Source organism: Chrysochloris asiatica, unplaced genomic scaffold (genome assembly GCF_000296735.1).
Source record: "Chrysochloris asiatica unplaced genomic scaffold, ChrAsi1.0 scaffold00228, whole genome shotgun sequence".
NCBI lineage: Eukaryota > Metazoa > Chordata > Mammalia > Afrosoricida > Chrysochloridae > Chrysochloris > Chrysochloris asiatica.
The window spans coordinates 1,325,558-1,345,632 of record NW_006408746.1 but is presented as its reverse complement, the minus strand read 5'-3'; the positions used below and the strand labels follow the sequence as shown (position 1 = coordinate 1,345,632).

General features: G+C 34.4%; 1 protein-coding gene across 1 annotated transcript in view; it reads right to left on the bottom strand.

Annotated features, from left to right (window-relative positions):
- DMXL1 (Dmx-like 1) overlaps positions 1-20,075 on the bottom strand; it is a 280,448-nt gene that overhangs the window by 68,994 nt on the left and 191,379 nt on the right. The window contains exons 26-30 of the mRNA XM_006873194.1: positions 17,775-17,851; positions 15,139-15,263; positions 14,353-14,601; positions 4,200-4,378; positions 1,593-1,723 (exon numbers count right to left, since the gene is read on the bottom strand). Coding sequence (XP_006873256.1) covers positions 1,593-1,723; positions 4,200-4,378; positions 14,353-14,601; positions 15,139-15,263; positions 17,775-17,851 — 761 coding nt within the window. The remainder of the gene's footprint in view (positions 1-1,592; positions 1,724-4,199; positions 4,379-14,352; positions 14,602-15,138; positions 15,264-17,774; positions 17,852-20,075) is intronic.

Sequence of the window (20,075 nt, the reverse complement as noted above, 5' to 3'; positions counted from 1 at the left end):
TGTGTGATTTTGAATTTTTGTGGCGATGGTCCAAAACTTGTATTACCTTTTTCTCAAACTGATAGCCTATGATCATCCCAACCCTAAATTTAAGAACTATTGCTTTAATTAAAACATGAATGCTTTTTTATGGATTAGCTGTATATACCAAGTTTGTGACTTTACCTTTCATGATAAACTTTTCATGTATAAAATGATGATGTTGCAAATGCAATCTATATTGAACAAAGACTATGATAATATTTATTCATACTTTCAAAACTATGTACTTAGATATTCTATACAATTAAGGAACAACCACACATACCACCCCCCAAAATCATAAGACACTGAGGAGAAAAGCTGAATTCAGAGCATGTATAAAACTTTCATTAATAAAAGTATACTCTGAGAGACACTTATGTCTGCTGCTTACTATGTACTATATAAGTCTGGAGGTTCCATTCACACTGTAGTCCAGCCCTTCGTTATGTTCTGTTGATATTTATGTTAAATGTGCTCAGAAAACAATATATATTAGAATCATATTTTAAGTGACTCTCAATGTACATTATTTGTTATTGTAGTTGTTAAGTCATTGAGTCAATTCTGACTTGTAACCACCTTGTATAGGGTTTCTGAGGAGTGAGTGATGGATGTGAACCACAGCCTTGGGGTTAGCGGTCCAGTGCTTATCCTACAGTACTACACTAGGAATTTGAATGTACACTACTAGTCTCTAAGATGTCCTCTAGTAAAATATTGTTTTGTTATTATTTAACAGTCTTCCTAAACTTTTGTATATATGTAAATCTTTTTAAACTAGTACTTACTGACACCTTAGGTGTCCTGGTGTGGTGCTGTAGGCTAATGCGTCAGACTGCAAAATCATCTGAACTGCAAGGTTGGTGGTTCAAGCTTACCAGCTGCTCCTTGGAGACTGCATACAGGGTCGCTAAGGGTCGGAATCGACTCAATGGCACTTAACAACAACACCACACCTTAAGGAGCTCTGGTAGTGGTTATGAATCAGGCTGTTAATCTCACGGTCAGCAGTTTGAAACTACCAGCTGTTCCGCAGGAGAAACATGAGGCTTTCTGCTCCCATAAAGATTTACAGCCTCGGAAACCCTACACAGGGTCGCTAACAGTTGGAACCGACTCCATGGCACATAAGAACAACAACACTGACACCTTACAGTATTAGTGTTCTAAAAACATTAGATTATCTAAGCTAAAACAGCCTGGCTTCCTTATCTTAGAAGAACAATGGCAAAAAATAATCTTATAGTAAGATCTGTGAGGAATGATGAATTATATATTATCCATTCATGCTGCTGTCATTAAGTTATGTTGAATCGCTTCCAACTCATAGCGACCCTTTGTAGGGTTTCTGAGGAGCAACTGGTGAGCTTGAACTGACAACCTTGTGGTTCAAACTGACCTTGCAGTATATAGCGCATTAACTAAAATTATGAATAAAAAGTTCAATAAATTTAATAAATTTTAGTTATATCATTTTAAAAGCAGTTAGTCATATTACTTTAAAAATATTTACATAATTCATGATAAAGTATTTCTTTAAAAAAAGCATCAAATCAAATATTCCATACCTATATGAATTCAAGTTAGAATGTTCTCGAAGATGGAAATCTGAAGCTAAAATATCATCATCCTCGTCATCACTTTCCAGACTCTCCTCTGAATCATATTCTGCTCTACTTTGGGAAGGAGGTAAAAAAGGCTTTAAAAAAAAAAAAAAAAAAAATTTATACAGAATTTATCATTCAAATATCTGATTTAATACATTCAAGCATATAGTGAATAACATCAGTTCATTCCATTTTAAGATACTTCATTATAAGAAATGTACATTTTTTATAATAAATTATTTTATTTTTGCCAGTCTATGCCTTTGACAAAAGTCAGCAGTTCAGACTGACTAGCTACTCCTTAGATACCCTATACAGGGTAGTTATGAGTTGAAACTAATTCGATGGTACTTAACAAATGCTTTGACATCATTTTGTACAATGTCCATATTTATTCATCTACTTAACAAAGAATTTATGAAGAACTCACAATGTGCCAAAGACTGTATTTGGACATAAGGGTTTTTAAAATGAATAGAGATGGAACTTATGTTTTTAGCAGAAAAGACAGACAAATAACTGAGAACTAAATATAAATCATCGTAAGTGTTATGATAAAAGAAAGAGTTCAGATACATTATAAAAAAAGAGAAAAACTGGTGGTCATAAAAAGCCACTTTGGAAAGTGGCACTTATGTGAGACATGACAAAGATGAATACATCACATTAATAAAAAGGGAAGAAATATCATTTAGAAAGGTTACTCTTTTTTTAACCAAAATTCTGAACATTTGACTAAAGTTTGTTGAGCAAGAAAGAATGGCTGAAGAGAATGGCAGATGATGGATTAGGTACAGTCTTACAGACCATGGTAAAGAGTACCATGAAATTCCTCTAATGAGTTTTAAGTAAAGCACAACTATTGAGATTTACAGTTTAATAATATTACTATGACCATTCTGTGGTATGAGAAAAATCAAAAGGAAAAAGTAGAAATGAAAAAATTAGTAACCAAGACCAGAGTTAGATACAGGTAGTAGTGATGGAGAGAAATTAACAGAAATAACAGATTTTGGAGAAACACTGACAAGATTTACTGACAGATTTACGGAGTAGAGAAAGTGAGACAAAAAAAAAAAAAAAAGATTTCTAGCTCAAGCACTCCAAGGATAAAACTGCCACTAAATGAAATGAGAAGATTTGGTGGTAAGATGGGATATCTCTGGGAAAACAAATGTAAGAGCTAGAATCTAGAAGAACAAGATTTAGAGATGCTCCGTAAATGAGTCAAAAATGGACAGTGTGCTATTTCTTCATAGCAAGCTGAGGCCTGCTATGACTTACAGCATATAACTCAAATTTAAACGAATCCAATTGTTTTAAACACAGACCAAAAATGCAGATTTTCAGTTAGAGTGTGCCACTGAGTCAATTCAGACTCAAAGTGTTCCTATTAACAACAGAAGAAACCAATGCTCCAGCCAGCATGGAACATCCTCACAAATGTTTTGAGTCCATTGTTGCTGCCACTAAGTCAACTTATCTTTATCAGGGGGAGGGGGTGTCTTCCTCTTTTTTGCTGGTCATCAAGTTTACCAAGCATGATGCCTTTTTCCAGGGACTAATCCCTTCTGATAACTTATCCAGATTACCAGAAACTAAGTCTTGCCATCCTCACTTAAAGTAGCATTCTGACCATACTTCTTGCAAGACTGATTTTTTTGTACTTCTGGCAGTCCATGGTACTTTCATGTAGTTTAGCACATGTTTAGTACTAAATACTAAACAGTCTGTGTGCAAACTGGTTATGCATAAGCACTGTCCTACTTAGTTGGTCACTGATCATTTTGAGCATTTATTATTTACATAGTGATTCGTGGATTAAACAAAGTTAGCAGGAAAGTTTTTACTTTATGCAATTGTTACTGCTGTCATTGTTAGCTGCTAATGAGTAGATTCTAACCTGTAGTGACTCTGTGTGCAAAGCAGAACTTTTCCATAAGGCCTTCAAGGTTGTGAACTTGTGGAAGCAGACTGTCAGGTCTAACTTCTGGGTGGATTTGAAGTACCAACCTTTAGGCTAATAGCTGAGTGTTTACCTGTTTGTTCCACATAGGGACTCCTTTACATGATTATTTACATTTAACGTAGAGACTGAAATGTGATCCATGCTGCTAGAGGACTGGTGTTATTTAACTACATGGTGGTAACCGAAATTTGTGTATATCGGAACCCGTGCAAAGCAAGGAGTTCCTGTAATATCAAAAAGGAAGCATATGTCCAGGGCACTTTGACTTCTGACCCAGGCTTTTTGATTCCTTAAACTTCTGTCAAGTATATTAACATTAAACCATTAATCATGTTCTCATTTTCTCTTGTTATATACTTTGTTTTGTTTAAAATGCAAAATTCATTGTTTATCAGCAAACTGCCTTAAAAACTCATAGGAAATATGGTAAAAATAGTTCCCGGTATAGTTTTTTGGAATGTAGTCTGGTAAAAATTGAAAATTCTCTAAATCAGCATGGGAAAATATCTTATACTAAGTACCAACATTTAGAGTTGCATTTAAACACTTTCATTCTCATGTGATGACATCAATATTGATTTGGATAGTATATGTATTACCTTAGCTATAAAATAGTCCCAGATACTGAGCTCAGGAGGGATGAACTTCTCTTTGACTGTCAGTGACTCCTGGCTTATTGCAGGTGAGGAAGACGTCAGTGGAGTAGTTTCTCTGCAAGACATTTTTGATGGCCTAAAATGTTTGTTCTTTTTTTCTCCTTCTTCCATTAATGAAGAAACTAGTAACAAAAAAATAAAACATTATAAAAGTAAGCACTATTTTCATGGTACTTATTTCACCTACCTATATATAAGATCCAAAATCTTATAGTATAAAAAAGAATGTGATTATTATGAAAGTATAGAAAAGGTAAATAAATAGGGAAAGGGAGACAATTCCCTTGTATAACAATCTCTGCTGTAACCGTAACTTGATCCTTATTCTCTGAATATTGACTTTATCTGTTGATTATTTAGTGTAATCGGTTATAACACTTGCCTATAAATCAATCCACAAGATACCTAGGAACATGACAGGAAATTTACTATATACTTCTATTTTGTTTTAATAATATCATGGATGTCAATGTTAATTAAAAGCACTTGGGAGACTCTTCAGTGATATCTTGGTTTTGTATACACATATCAAACTATATTTTTCATTATTAAATATTTAAGAACTCATGCTCCATAACTACTTAATTAAGCTGTTACAGAAGTGAAATTTTCTAATCAATGGAATTATAGAGAAGAAGGACAAAATGCAAAAACATTAAACAGTTTTCAGTATTCTGTCAAAAAACAGTTATACACTGTCACAAGATGCACATCATCAGTAGGAAATCAAGACTCTCCCAAACACAGCAATGGTCTAAGATATAGACAAATAACTCTATAGTAAAGTAAACCAAGATTCTCCAATAATGGTTGCAAAGATATTTGTGCTGTAATACAATTTTATTTTATTATTCAAAGCAGCTCCGCATGCACATGCATTATATCAAGCTTACAGTCAAGCAGTTTAATATAGTAATTTAGTTATTTAAAAAAAGAAATTGAGATGATAAAATATTAGTATTGTAAGTATTATTATTACTCTTTCAAATGATTTTAAAAGGAACTGTCACATTCCAGAGTTGCTTTTTTGTTCTCATTAGCACTGGATAAGTAACAATCAACTTTCCAATGTAACTGCTGCATACATGAGGGGGCTTCACAAAGTTCAAGAAAAACTCCATTATTCTACAAACTTTTTGAAGCCTCCTTCTATTTACAAATATTCTAAAACTTAATCCGTGGATTCATCAAGTGAAGTATGTTTTTATCTTTCAAAAATTAATGCTAAGATTTATGTTTATCATATGATTTTTAACATTACTCCATTACTACTTTTATTTTTAGCTTATTATATATATAACCCAGAGGTACAGAAAATCACCAAAAAAATAACTTAATAATGCTAAATTAACAGATTATGCAAAAGTTGTTAAATCATAAATGTCACTTTAAAACAAAATATGATGACTTTTAAAAGCAGGAAACATTTGAAAGTATGTAAATCCAGACATTTGACATTAAAATAAGAAATAAACCACACTGAGTGGAAATTGCTTAAAATGTGTAAACCCAATAGCATGAAGCACAAAATTACTTATTAAATCCCTTTTGATCAAAGTCCATTCAATGAAAGCCCTGGCTACTACCACCCTATTAGCGCAGCTACTTCCTGATCATGTGCAGCTGCTGCTGTGTGGAGCTGGGTACCAATGAATACCCTGCCAGTGTTACCAGCACCTTCAGCAAGAAGAGGAACCCAGCAAATGCTGCCATGAGCCTGGAAGGAAAGGCTTCATGGTTGTTAGACAAATGAATGCAGCCAGGAGGCAGGAAAGGAGAAGGTAGAGAGGGAGGTGCTTCAGTGATGGGATGCACTCTGGAGATCTAACAAAAGGAGAGTTGCTGTCCCTTTAAAAACAAAAACAAGTATCTTATGGGATCACAGATGTGGTTGGAAATTGCCTGAATGGTTGGTAAGCTAACACAGTAACAGGGTATTTGCAGATGTCTATGAAATGCCAATAACTGTGTCCCTTATATGCTTTGTTACATAAATGAATATATATGTAGCATGTATGTAATAGGGGGCTTAAGTAGTTTGTGGAAATATATATACAAATATGTAATTTTTGTTGTTTTTAAGTGCCGCTGAGTCAACCCGGATTTATATTAACCCTGAATAGGTTTGAATGGGTTTGAACTGCTGACCTTGTGGTTTGCAGTCCAGTGCTTACCCTACAGCTCTAAACCAGGAGTCCAATAAAAACTTTAAAAGTCTGTAGAAAAATGGAGTTAAAAGATAATGAAATTATCTTTCAAAAAATTTCTCAGACTGAGTTACTGAGCTTGAAAAGGCTAAGGATTATAGTGGCAGGTGATATCTAGGTCAACACGTCCTAGTTTGTTGTTGTTAAGTGCCACTGAGTCGGTCTGACCCATAGCAACCCTGTATCGAGTTTCCGAGGTGCAGCTGGTGAGTTTAAACCACCAACCTGGTGGTTCAAACCAGCTTTGCAATTCAGCACATTAATCCACAGCAACATACCAGGACTCCTGGTTTGATGAGTATTATCTGGGGTCTTAGACGGTCGCAAGCAGTTATCTAAGATACAACTATTGGTATCTTCCCATCTGGAGCAAGGTGAGTGAAGGAAACCAAAGACTCAGGGAAGCAATCCGCCCAAAGGACTAATGGCCCACATGAACCACAGCTTTCTCTAGCCTGACATCAGACGAACTAGATGGTACCCTGCTGCCACTATTGACTGTTTTGACCAGGGACACAAAAGAAGGTTCTGGTTAGCAAGGGAGAGAAATGTATAATGAAGCTCAAAGTCACAAAAAAGTACCAAAACTACAAGACTGATGGAGAATGGAGGAATGAACCCCCAAAGTTACTGCCCTAAGGTAACCTTTTAACCTGGAACTGAAGCCATTCCCAGAAGTCATTTTTCAGTCAAATAATAGACTGGCCTATAAAATAAATGAAATCCTGGTGTGGTGCTGTATGATAAACACTCAACTACTAATTGTAAAGCTGGCAGTTCAAACTCACCAGCAACTCCTCAAAAACCCTATACAGAGTTGCTTTAAGTTGGAACCAACTAGACGGCACTTCACCACAACAATAACACAAAATAAACAGTAATACCCTATGAGGAATATGCTCCTTAGAACAACTATTATAGGAGACCAAATGGACATGATTTGCTCCAAAGCAAAGATAAGCCTTAGAAATGGCTAAGGTAGGTGGGAAATGGGGAGAATGTTAACATATTGCAGTGAAAGCAACCAGTCATGGAAAATTTTGTGTATGAGTAATCAAATGGGAAACTAATCTGCTGTGTAAACTTTCACCTAAAACACAATAAAATATTCAAAACAAAACAACAGTAAAAACAAAACAAATCCTTTTGATGTTCAAGGACAACAACAAGACATGCTTGGCAAGCAGGCTCACAGTTCTGAATGGTGTATTATTTGAGATGCTACAAATAAAATGACCAGAGCGATGCCTCGCAGTAAACAAGAAATATTCTGCGTGGCTTATCATTAGGCAAGTTTCTTCTTTTCCCTCAAAGTGCACCTAGACCTAAGGCAATTTTAGGTAGACCTCCACCTTACCAAACATGATATCCTTCTCCAGTGACTGGTCCCTCTTGATAATATGTCTGAAGTATGAGAGACAAAGTTTGGCCATCTTGGCCTTCAAGGAGCACCCTGGCTGCATGGATATATTTATCTGTAAAACTGAACATTTATATCTGTCTTGGCATGGTGCTGTGGGACAAAGCACGAGACAGCAAGGTTGGTTTGGACCACAAAATCGGCAGTTCAAACTCACTAGTCCCTCCTTGGAAACCCTATACAGGGTTGCTATGAGTCAGAGCAGACAATGGCACTTAACAACAACAACAATATACTTACTCCATTCTTATGTATGAACATTTCTTATTTAATGCGTGACAAGAATGTTTTTTATTTGTGAATTGAGTGAAGGTTTAGAGAAATCATTAGCTTTACATTCAACAAATCATACTTTGTTTTGTCTCAATGGCTGCAATCCCCTCCATGTAACAACCATTATCCTACTTCCTCCTTCCTCAGGTTCTTATTTCTATTTCATCTTCCTTCCCAATTCTTCTGAACTTTGTTCTTTGGTAAATGTTGCCGTTTTGATCTTGAATGACTGACCATTCCATGATTACCATACCTTACTACGGTTGTTGTCCTCCCCTATGACACTATCTACCACTTAAATGAAAACTGTATCACAAGGGTGGGTTCTGTTCAGATCTGAAGGTTGACAGACAACCATAGTCTCAGGCTCCTCCAGTCTCTTTCTGACAAGTAAGCCTGGTCTTTTATTTTACAATTTTAAGTGTTGTTCCATGTTATCTCCCTCTATCAGGGACCTTCAAAAGTGATCCCTTTTAGAGCAGTTAGTAGTGTTAGCTGGTCTCCATCCAGTTCAATAGAATGCTTTTTGAATGTTAAAATTTATATTGATGTTTTTGTTAAATGCCACTGAGTTGGTTCAGACTCAGAGACTCTGTATAGGGTTTCCGAGGCTGTCATTCTATGTGGGAGCAGAAAACCTCATAAATGACCCTAAGTGAACAGTCTGTACAAGAACACTAACAAAGAAATTATCTCTTTATCTGGGAAAATTATTTGAGAGTAAACCGGTTTTAAATGTTCTTTACAATAAATCACCAGTGTTGGGCATATTCAAGTATCTTTTGAACAGCTGATTTTATTTTATATCTTAAATGTGTTCAAGTCTTAGCATTTTTGGTCAAGAAACTGGGCATATTTTTATAAAAGAATGATAGCAACAACATGGATAATCATTAAATACAGGGAAAAGCAAATAATATGAATCTTCTGATCTGTAATTAACATCTGTAATAAAATGCAAGAATTATACTTTAAATAGTCTAGACATTAACAGTCTTATAATAAAATATGCTACAAATAAATGTTTATTTTATATTTTTACCTCAAATTAGAGACATCAAAAAGCATTACTGTAAATTTATCAGGATAATGATAGAAAATTTACAAGTCTTAAATGATGGATATTATCATACAGTACAGTAAAAGTTATTTAAATAAAATTTAAAATATAGTTATGTTATACAATACAATAAAAAGAGAACACATGGATTTCTAACTGTTAGCAGGAAAATAGGAGTCATTGTTTGAGTTGATATTGCTTAGCCTTTTTTGTTCTTTAAATATTAACCCAATATTTTAACCACAAAAATAGTTCAAAATTACACACATACACAACACTTGTACTAGTTTTAGTTAATTAGAAAAACCAAAGTCTTCACTAAAAGATGATTTAGAATTAAAAGAAAATATAAAAATACTCTTATCAAATAGTAAATTACTGATTTATGTACATAACTTTATAAAAGAATTCTGAGCTGCCAATGAAATCATAAGCTTAATGAAAATCATTTTAATTACTAAATGTAAGTTTTATTTCATTAAAAGAATTAGCATACATGAAAGTATGTAAAAGGTATGTAAAGAAATATAATTTAGTTGAGATTATTGCAAAGAAAATTAAAATCAGAATTTATATCAGAACAAGGAAAATACATAATGACTTTTAAAAATTCCTCTCACACTATTGCTGCTGCTACTACATGCCAAAGAGTCAGTTCCAACTCACAGTGGCCCTGCGTAGGGTTTCAGAGACTATAAATCTTTACAGGAGCAGAAAACCTCTTATTTCTCCCGCCTCACAGTACTACCGTTATGAAAATGCTTTTTAGAAAAGAGATGTTTGTTTAGGCATTCTAAACATGTATTTCATCTTCAACATAAAATATTGACACTGATAGTGTTATCAGGTAAATGAATATTTTATACCTTTCTGGTTTATTTGGTAAAATTTAAACACTAACAATTGAAAATATGTTAATAGTCACAGAATTCATACCTACTTTTCTAAATTGTATTATATTATACTTCCTTGGATAACAACTATAGAATCTAATGCAATTAGAACCTTTGGACATCATGATTATGTTTAGCAGCAATACCAAAGTATCTTCATTTCTTTCCCTTCCTTTGCTTCCTGCTTCTGAGACTAGGCCAAACTTGGAATCAAGTAGGCCTTTGGCTCTGTCATTCAGTGAATACACTCCTTCCTTCTGATTAGCAACTGATTAAATATGCCATTCCTGTTTTCTGTAAGTACGTTTCCAGTTACTTCCATGATTATGTGAATTCAAATGGTTTCTAGGTTCTAAAAGATACATCAGTACCACTTAGATGTCCTACCCATTAAGTTAACCACATGTTTTTAGTACTTTGTATTACTTGTCTCCTATGTCCCAATCTAAGACATGAAACATACAGATGCAGTTATACTTTGATAATTCTGATTATTAGGAATTTTCTGGTTATTGTCAGTGAATTAGTGGGATACAGTTTATGATGGTACTTGAAAGATAATTTACATAATAGTATCTGTGCCTAGAAATATCAACTAAATCTGAATGTTAAAACAAGAAGCAACATCGACCAAATGCTGGTAAGTGAGGTTCTTTACAACCTTTGCTCAGCATAAATGGTTGAAACTTAGAACTGCTGCTTTGTTATTAAGAATGAAATTTTCATTATGAATATATGTACTTTCCTCAACAACAATTTCTCTTTTAACAGTTTACATGACAAGCTCAAATACTTTTACCTCAGGACATATTTAAAGCAAGGTAAAAATCAATTACCAGAGAGCCATTCTTAAGTTTCTCTAAGTCAAAATTGTAGGTAAGCTGGAAAAGATGCATATGGTTCTTATTTAGCCACACTTTAGTGCAAGAGAAGAAGCCCTGGTAGCACTGTAGGATAAGCCAAGGATTGCTAACTGCAAGGTCAGCAGTTCAAAACCACCAGCTGCTTCATGGGAGAAAAAAAAAGGCTTTCTGCTTCCATAAAGATTTACAGCCTATACAGCATCGCTATAAGTTGCAATAGACTCAGTGGCAGTGGGTTTAATTTTAGTGCAAGAAAAGGCCGGAAGCCTTTTCAATGATTTAAAACTGAATGTATAGCAAGTGAACATAATTGTGTTAAAAATTCTGTTGTGAACAGAAGTTGGTCAATCACTTCAAAGTAAGGGCAAATTTATATAACATTAAAGGGCAAATATGAATTGTCTGATATCTGTAACCTAGAAATTGACTATAATAAATTCAATAAAGCTATAAACTTTACTCCCCTTAGACTTTGGAAGTTTTAACTAATTAATTCAGAGTCCAATATTTCATATGAAGGTTGTCTTTTACTTTTTTAAAAATCAAAATTAAAAGTACAAGAAATTTCTTTATAAAAATCACAAAAAGAATAATAGAATAACTTAAACATGAAAATGTTAGAAAATGTAAATTTGCATTTGAAATTTATAAGAAAAGTTAGAACTTAGTTTCATTTAGGGTAAAAGACCAGGGAGATACAACTGCAATTAGAGTAATATGGCAAGGGTAGTCTGCAGAAGAGGAGTAGGTAATATGGTATTAAGTTTCAGAAGAAGCAATATTACCCTTAAGTATTTTCAATAGCTTACAGTCAATACTGAATTCACTGCCTCCTGGCTTTGTCAAGAAGTTAGGGGCCATGTTGTTATTGTTGTTGTCATTAAGTGCCACTGACTCAGTTACACCTCATAGCAGTCCTGTATAGGGTTTCTGAGGAGCAGTTGGTGGGTTTGAACTGCTGTCTTTGAGGTAGAAGTACACTGCTTATCCTATAGTGCCAGACCAGGTTTCCTTTGTTGTTGTTGTTAAGTGCTGTTGAGTCGATTCCGACCTCATAGAGACCCTGTATAGAGTTTCCAAGAAGCAGCTGGTGAGCTTGAACTGTCGACCTTGCAGTTCAAATGGTTTTGTAGTCTGGTGCATTAACCCACAGCAGGACCCTAGGTTTCCTTTAGAGACTATAAGTTATCCCTTCTAATGCCACTTGTCCTAAAAGTATTATTTCATGGGCATTTCAAATAGTTGTAATGAAGTCCAATGTGAGGTCAATGCACAGAAACATTGACTTGTTTTTAACACCTGAAATCCCTTAACGGGAAGGCAGATATTCTATCTCAAATGAAACAATGACAAAGTGCATTTACCTCTAAAGTAAATATTGTCTGTTTTCATAAATAGTTTTATTGGAACACAACCATGCTTATTTGTCTATCTATTCTTAATGGTTGCTTGTGTGTTACAATGGCAGAATTAACTGTGACAGAGAAAAAAGGATCTGCAAAGTCTAAATAATATATTATTTTGTAATTTACATAAAAAAATTGCCAACCTCACTTCAAAGTTATAAAGTAAATTTGTCTTAAAATTGTTAATCATAAAGAACAGATATGGATTATTTGTCTATGTGCGTATGTGTATGTCCATGAGTGCATGTGCAGGAGAGGGAAAGAAAGTTAGATTAAAAAATGAGAGTGTCAGCTAACAGTCAGAGTTCTGGTGTTGATTTGTAAGATAAGCACTGGATTGCTAACTACAAGGTTGGTGGCTCAAATTCACCAACTGCTGAAAAACTCTAGACAGTGTTACTATGAGTTAGAACTGACTTGATGGCATATAACAACATGCCTCAATTCTAGAGTTCACTATATTGGAGTCCTGGTGTGGCACAGTATGATAAACACTGGACCACCAGGTCAGTGGTTCAAACTCACCAGCTGCTCCTCAGAAACACCATACAGGGTCACTATGAGTTGGAACCAAGTCGACAGCACTTCAGAACAATAATTAAGTAACAGTTTCAAACAAGTGAAAGGTAGCCTTACAAGTTTTGTCTCATAGTTGGGAGCTTTTTATTGTACAATCAAGCAGGGCCAGCACTTAGTGGAAATTGCTTTTGAGTGTAATTGGTATAGAAGAAGGAAGTAATATGAAGGAAGTGAATTAAACTTTATAAAGAGTTAAATCATCTTACCAGGTTTCTAAAAAAATATGCACAGGGCTTGTTTTATAAAAGGTATTTAAATTTTTTACTTTAACATGTCAGTATAGCATGAAGCAGGTTTTCAGTTATAAACACTCATCTAAATCTGCTTCTTATAACATCCAAAATTTGAAAATCAAGATTATCACATATAAGGTAATAAATCACTAAAAGAAAACAAAAAGGCAGAAATCATAAATATTCTTTTCTGATCAAAAACTTTTGGTGTTTCTGTTTTTAAATTAGTACAATACATATAGTTTTTAAATTGCAAAGCATTGGAAAGGGGATGTAATTTTGTAAAATATTACTTTTTATGGTATTATTAACACTTAGAAATCCAAAAACCATAATGGCCAGAATCATAATTAGCAAATCAAAAAGCAGCATCAATTAAAATGTTTTTCTTGTCATTCCAAGCAATGTCTGATTTACCATGATTAGCACTGAAATTTCTGTATTTTTACATACTTAAAAACATAAGTCTACAGTAAAATACAAAAAAATAACCATAAAAGCAGAATAAAATATTAAAGATGGTTTTCTAAGATGCTAATCACTGGTTTAAATCAATAAAATGGCTTCATCAAAGGAAATGTCTCAATTTTATACAAATGACAAACAAAATAAAACTGGCCCATTTGTCCCCCAACCCTTCCAAAACAGCACAAAGCAAGCTAAACTGTAAAAATCTATTTCTAGTGCTAAAATCTTGCCTGCAAGACTGGGAGGGCTATGAGAACTGATGGCTGAAAGAGCTTTGGAAAAGCCCACACACTCCATGGAGAATACCACTACCTGGTGTGGGCTAGGCATAGCAAAGTGCCTTCCTGCCAAAGAAAGAAGAGAGAATCTGTATTTGGGATACAACAAAAACCAACATTACAGTGTATTTCAAAGCAAATAAAAATTTCAATAATAAAAACTTAAGAAGATTACTTTAGTTTTAATCACTAATGCTAAAATAGATTGGTGCATGAGTATGTTAAGGATTGAAAACGGCACCAGGAAGTTTATATTGCATTTTCACCATATAACTGTTTATGCTTTAAGAAAATGGTCTGTTAAAAGAACAGTGAATAAATTAAAATTAATTACATTTCAGAAAATTATTATTCACATCAATAAATAAAGCTTCAGACTTAAAAGGAAAAAAAAAGGTAAATGATTTGAAACTAACCAGTTAAAGCTTTTGAATGTGTCTGTTCTTTGCTGGGAACATGCGCACCACCACCAAATACAGCAGACCACATTTTTTCATTTAGAGGATGGGCCACAATCCGAAACAGTTCATTACTAGAATGTGTTGCTAAGCCATGGATGAAGAGACTCAGATAAATTGCTGTGAGAATCTCACAGAGCAAGATTGTAAGCCCTGGATGGGCTTCCTCGCCAGAAGAATTCAAAAGTCGAATTAAAGAAGTTATTCCTAGAACAAATAGCAAACAGAGCTACCATTGATGAATTTGAAAAATAATATTTTCAAATTAAAGAAAAAAAAATTGCATCAGAAGTAAACATTTTTTCTCCTACGTTCATATAACTAGGAAAAACAATTATAGTCAATAAACAAATGCTGAGTTATTTGTTCAATAAAGAGAATCACTGAAAACCTGCAACGACACTAAATCTCACAAAGCAGTAACCCAATTTAAACTACTATTTCAAAATCCCATCACTGCATCTGCAATAAAATAATAACTTTTATAAAATTGTACTGCCCTAACACATGATTTTCTATTATGAAAAAGCAAAAAAATTTAAATGAGGTAACAAAACAGTTATTTTAGTCTGATGATCAAGGTATTACTAACAGAACGTAATTATATAATTTATAATGAGTGATGAATATATAACTGGTGTCAATGCTAGCAATAAGTAACAGTAATTATCATGTGCAAAACCAAACCAAACCAGCTTTTTACTTAGTAAAATTTTCAATAAAGCTAATAAAAATTATTTATACCTGGCCATTGAGCTGGTGATGTGTTGGGAGTTACTGCTTCATCTAAGCTTCCTATTTTCAAAGAGTATCGGGGAAGCAATACAGTCTGATACACCATTCCAGTAAATTGATTTGTTTGTAATGAACTAAAAGAACAAAACAACATTTAAACCAATAATAAATTACATGTGTATATTTTTATGTTTTAGATCTGATCTCTAAGAATATGGAATACTCATTCTCCACAATGTTGTCCACAGGTTGTCATGATCCACACAATCAAAAGTCTTTGTGTAGTCAATAAAGCACAGATAAAACATTTTTGTGCTATTCACTGCTTTCAGCCAAGATCCATTTGACGTCAGCAATGATATCCCTCCTTCCACATCCTCTTCTAAATCCAGCTTGAATCGCTAGAGGTTTTCTGTCAATGTATGGCTGTGGCAGTTTTTTTGTATTACCATTAGCAAGACATTAGTTGCATGCGATATTAATGATATTGTCTGATGATTTCTGCATTGGAAATGGGCACAAAACTGACTCTTCCAGTCATTTGGTCAGGGCGTTGTCTTGCAAATTTCTTGGCATAGATGAGTGAATGCTTCCAGTGCCCCAACAGTTATGTTGCAAGATTACAATTTGTATCCACAAATTCCTGGTGACTTGCTCTTTGCCAATGCTTCCAAGGCACTTTGGACTCCTTCTTTCAATATCATTGGCTCTTGATCATACACTACCTCTTAAAATGATCGATCATTGACCATTTCTTTTTGGTACAGTGATGCTGTGCATTCCTTCCATCTTCTTTTGATGCTATCTGTATCATTCAAAAATTTGCCCATAGAATCCTTTAATTCTGCAAGTTAAGGCTTGCATTTTTGTTTCAGTTCTCTAAGCCTGAGAAATGCTGAGTGTGTTCTCCCTTTTGGTTTTCTAACTCTAGGATTTTGCACATTTCATTATAATACTTGACTTTGTCTTCTCGACCTGCCCTTTGAAACTTTCTTTTCAGTTCGTTTACCTCCTCATTTTTTCCCTTGCTTTAGCATCATGCTGGAGATCAAGTTTCAGAGTCTCTTTTGACATTCACTTTGTTTTCTTTTTCCTTCTTTCTTGTCTTCTTATTGGCCTTTGGCTTTCTTCCTTCATGATGTTCATGATGTCATCCACAGCTTTTCTGGTCTTTGGTCTTTAGTGTCTAAAGCATTAAATCTATTCTTCAGATAATCTCTAAATTCAGATGAGATATTGTCATAGTCATATCTCGGCTCTCGTATACTTGTTTTCATTTTCTTCAGCTTCAGCCTGAACTTGCATATGAGCAATTGATGATCTGTTCCACCATCTGCCTCTAGCCTGGTTTTGGCTGATTATATAGAACTTTTCTACTGTCTCTTTCCACAGATTTAGTCAATTTGTTTTCTGTGTGTTCCATCTTGTGAGGTCCATGCATAGAGTCATAGTTTATGTTTTTAAAAGAGTTATTTGCAATGAAGAAGACATTTGTCTTGCAAAATTCTATAAGATATCCAGCATAGTTTCTATCACCTAGGCCATATTTTCCAATGACTGATCCTTCTACTTTGTTTCCAACCTTTGCATTCCAATCGCAAGTATTTATCAATACATCTGAACTATATGTTTGATCAATTTCAGATTGAAGAAGTTGGTAGAATTCTTCCATTTCATTGTCATTGGCTTTAATGGTTGGTGCATAAATTTGAATACTTGTAGTATTAACTGGTTTTCCTTGTAGGTGTATGGATATTATTCTATCACAGATAGTGTTGTACTTCAAGACAGAACTTGATATATTCTTTTTGACAATGAATGCAATGCCATTCCTGTTCAATTTGTCATTCCCAGCATCATAAACCATGTGATTGTCAGATTCAAAATGGCCAATACCAGTCCATTTCAGTTCACTAATGTCTAAGATATCAATATTTATGTGTTCCATTTCGTTTTGGACAATTTCCAATTTCCTAGATTAAGACTTCGTACATTTCATGTTCTGATTACTAACAAATGTTTACAACTGTTTCTCTTCATTTTGATGTGGCCCATCAGCAAATGAACATCCTGAAGGCTTTACTCCATTTTTGTCATCAGGCTTAATTCTACTTTGAAGAGACAAACCTTCCCTAGTTATATTTTAAGAGGCTTCCAAACTGAGGGGCTCCTCTTCCGGCACAATATCTGACAACATTCTGGTGCTCTTCCATCGTGTTTCAATAGTCTGTATTCTGGTGCTGACAGTGTTCCACTGCTATTCATAAGATTTTCAGTGGCTAACAACAACAACAACAAACATCAGAAGTAGTCTGTTTCTCCTTCTTCCTAGTCTGTCTTAGTCTGAAACCTACCCACTGTGGGTGACACAGAAAATCTGTGGCATAGCTTCCAGAATCACAGCAACACACTAGTCACCACTGTATGAAAAACACAGAGACGAGTGGTGATAGACTAAGATTAATTTATCATAAAGACATAAGCTAAAATTTCAAGGATGAAAAGGCAGTTAACATCTCAGCTGCATGCCTTTCTGCATTATTTAAAATAGATGACTGAGTATAATTTGCTAAAACAAAAACATACAAAATCTGAAACTTCACTGGTTACTATAAACATTCTTAATTTCATGAAAATATACTTACCTGTAGTTATGAGTACCACATAGGCATTGATAAATACAAGCAGAAAGTGAAGCTGCTAATGTATGCATTACATACACCTGGAAAAAAAAAAAAATAATAATTACTTTTTCTTAAGAAAAATTATATTGTGATGCAATTATGATCAGCTTTTTTAAGGAAGGAAAAACCAATTTTTGCATTATAAATAAACTATTTTTATTATTTTTTCTATAACACTTATTTCTGCCTAGAGACATCTTATCACAGGAAAATTACAGAAAATGCACTGAGACATGTGATTGAGGACCTACATCTATGCATATTTCAAGCTCAAAAGGAACACATGATCGCAATCAATTAGGTCATCAACCACACATTGAAAGTAAGCCCTCTAATAGTCAACCTGCTTTTTCCTTAACCAAACTATGAAAAAACTAGAGTGATAAATAATATTCACGTATGGAAAGGTCAATGAAAATATGCTACCACATGTTGTAGTTATTATATAAAAAGATAGTTTAAAGGCATTGGAAATTTAGATGAGGGAAAAAATATAGGCATGAAAGATAGCAACTGAAATACAGCAGAGTCAAACTCTGGCCATGGTGTGACAAACCATAACAGAAATAAAACAAAGGATAAAAGATAACTTTTACCTACATAAAAAAATAAATGATTACATTTAAGAAACCAGTTCTTGAGCTGACTGGTCTTTTACATAAACAAGGAGTGAACAAATCAAAATCTAACTATTATCCTGTCCTTTAAACATCGATAAAACATGTAGAAAATACATGAATAATGTCATACAAATGAAACTGGCAAGGATTATATATGCAAAAGTGCAAAAACAACAGCAAAACTGCATCTTCTCTAATCAAGAGGTAAAGTCTATTCCCCACTTAAGTCTGCTATGTGACCTACTCTGACATATAAAACACAGCATCAGAGACATGAGGTGTCATGGTGGTGCAGTGGGTAAAGCAGGTGGCTGCTAACCAAAATGTCAGTGCTTTGAACCCGCCAGCTCCTCTGAGGGAGAAAGACATGTGAGTCCACTATCATAAAGATCACACCCTTGGAAACTATGTAGGCAATGTCTACTCTGTCATATAGTTCTACTCTGTAACATATGGTCTTTGTACATTTCATTGTAATACGTTACTTTGTCTTCTCAAGCTATCCTTTGAAATTTTCTGTGCAGATCTTTTACCTCCTCATTTCGTCCAAGTGCTTTAGCCTCTCTACAATAGAGAGCATGATTCAGTCTCTTCTGAGATCCATTTTGGTATTTTGTTTCTTTCCTGTCTTTTTAGTGACCTTTTGCTTTCTTCCTGTATGATTTTTATGATGTCAATCCACAACTCTTTTGATTTTCGGTCGTTAATGTCTAATGCATCAAATCTGTTCTTGAGATAATCTCTAAATTCAGTTAGGATATGCTCAATGTCATATTTTGGGATGACATGAAGAACATCATACATGAAGAAAGCAAAAAGTTATTAAGAAGACAAGAAGGAAAAGGTCAAAATGGATGTCAGAAGAGACACTGAAACTTGTTCTCCAGTGTAGAGATGCAAAAACAAATAGAAGAACTGAGGAGGTCCAAGAGCTGAATAGAAAATTTCAAAGGAGGCACTCACTCATCACTGCCAAGAAATTTGGAAGACAACTCTCTGGCTGACTAATAGGAAGAGATCCGTATTTGTGCCCATTCCAGAGAGGTGACCCAATGGAATGTGAAATCATCAGATAATATCTTTGATATCCCATGCAAGTAAAATATTACTACAGGTAATACAGAAATGGATGCAATTATACACTGACAGAGAACTTCCAGAGGTTCAAGCAGGATTCAGAAGAGGACATAGAATGAGTGATATCAGTGCCGATGTGCCATGGATCTTGGCTGAAAGCAGACAATACCAGAAAGATGTTTACCTGTGATTTATTGACTATGCAAAGGCTTTCAAATGTGTGGATGATGACAAGTTATGGACAACATTGCAAAGGATGAATACTACAGAACACTTAATTGTGCTCATGAGGAATGTATACATGGACCAAGAAGGGGTTGTTCACACAGAACAGGGAAACACTGAATGGTTTAAAACTAAGAAAGGTGTGCGACAGGGTTGTATTCTTTCACCATACTTAACTCAACCTGTATGCTAAGCAAATAATCCAAGACGGTGCTTTTATATGAAGAAAAATGTAGCATCAGGCTTGTAGGAAGACTCATTAACAACCTGCGATATGCAGATGATACAACCTTGCTTGCTGAAAGGGAAGAGGACTTAAAATATTTACTGATGAAGATCA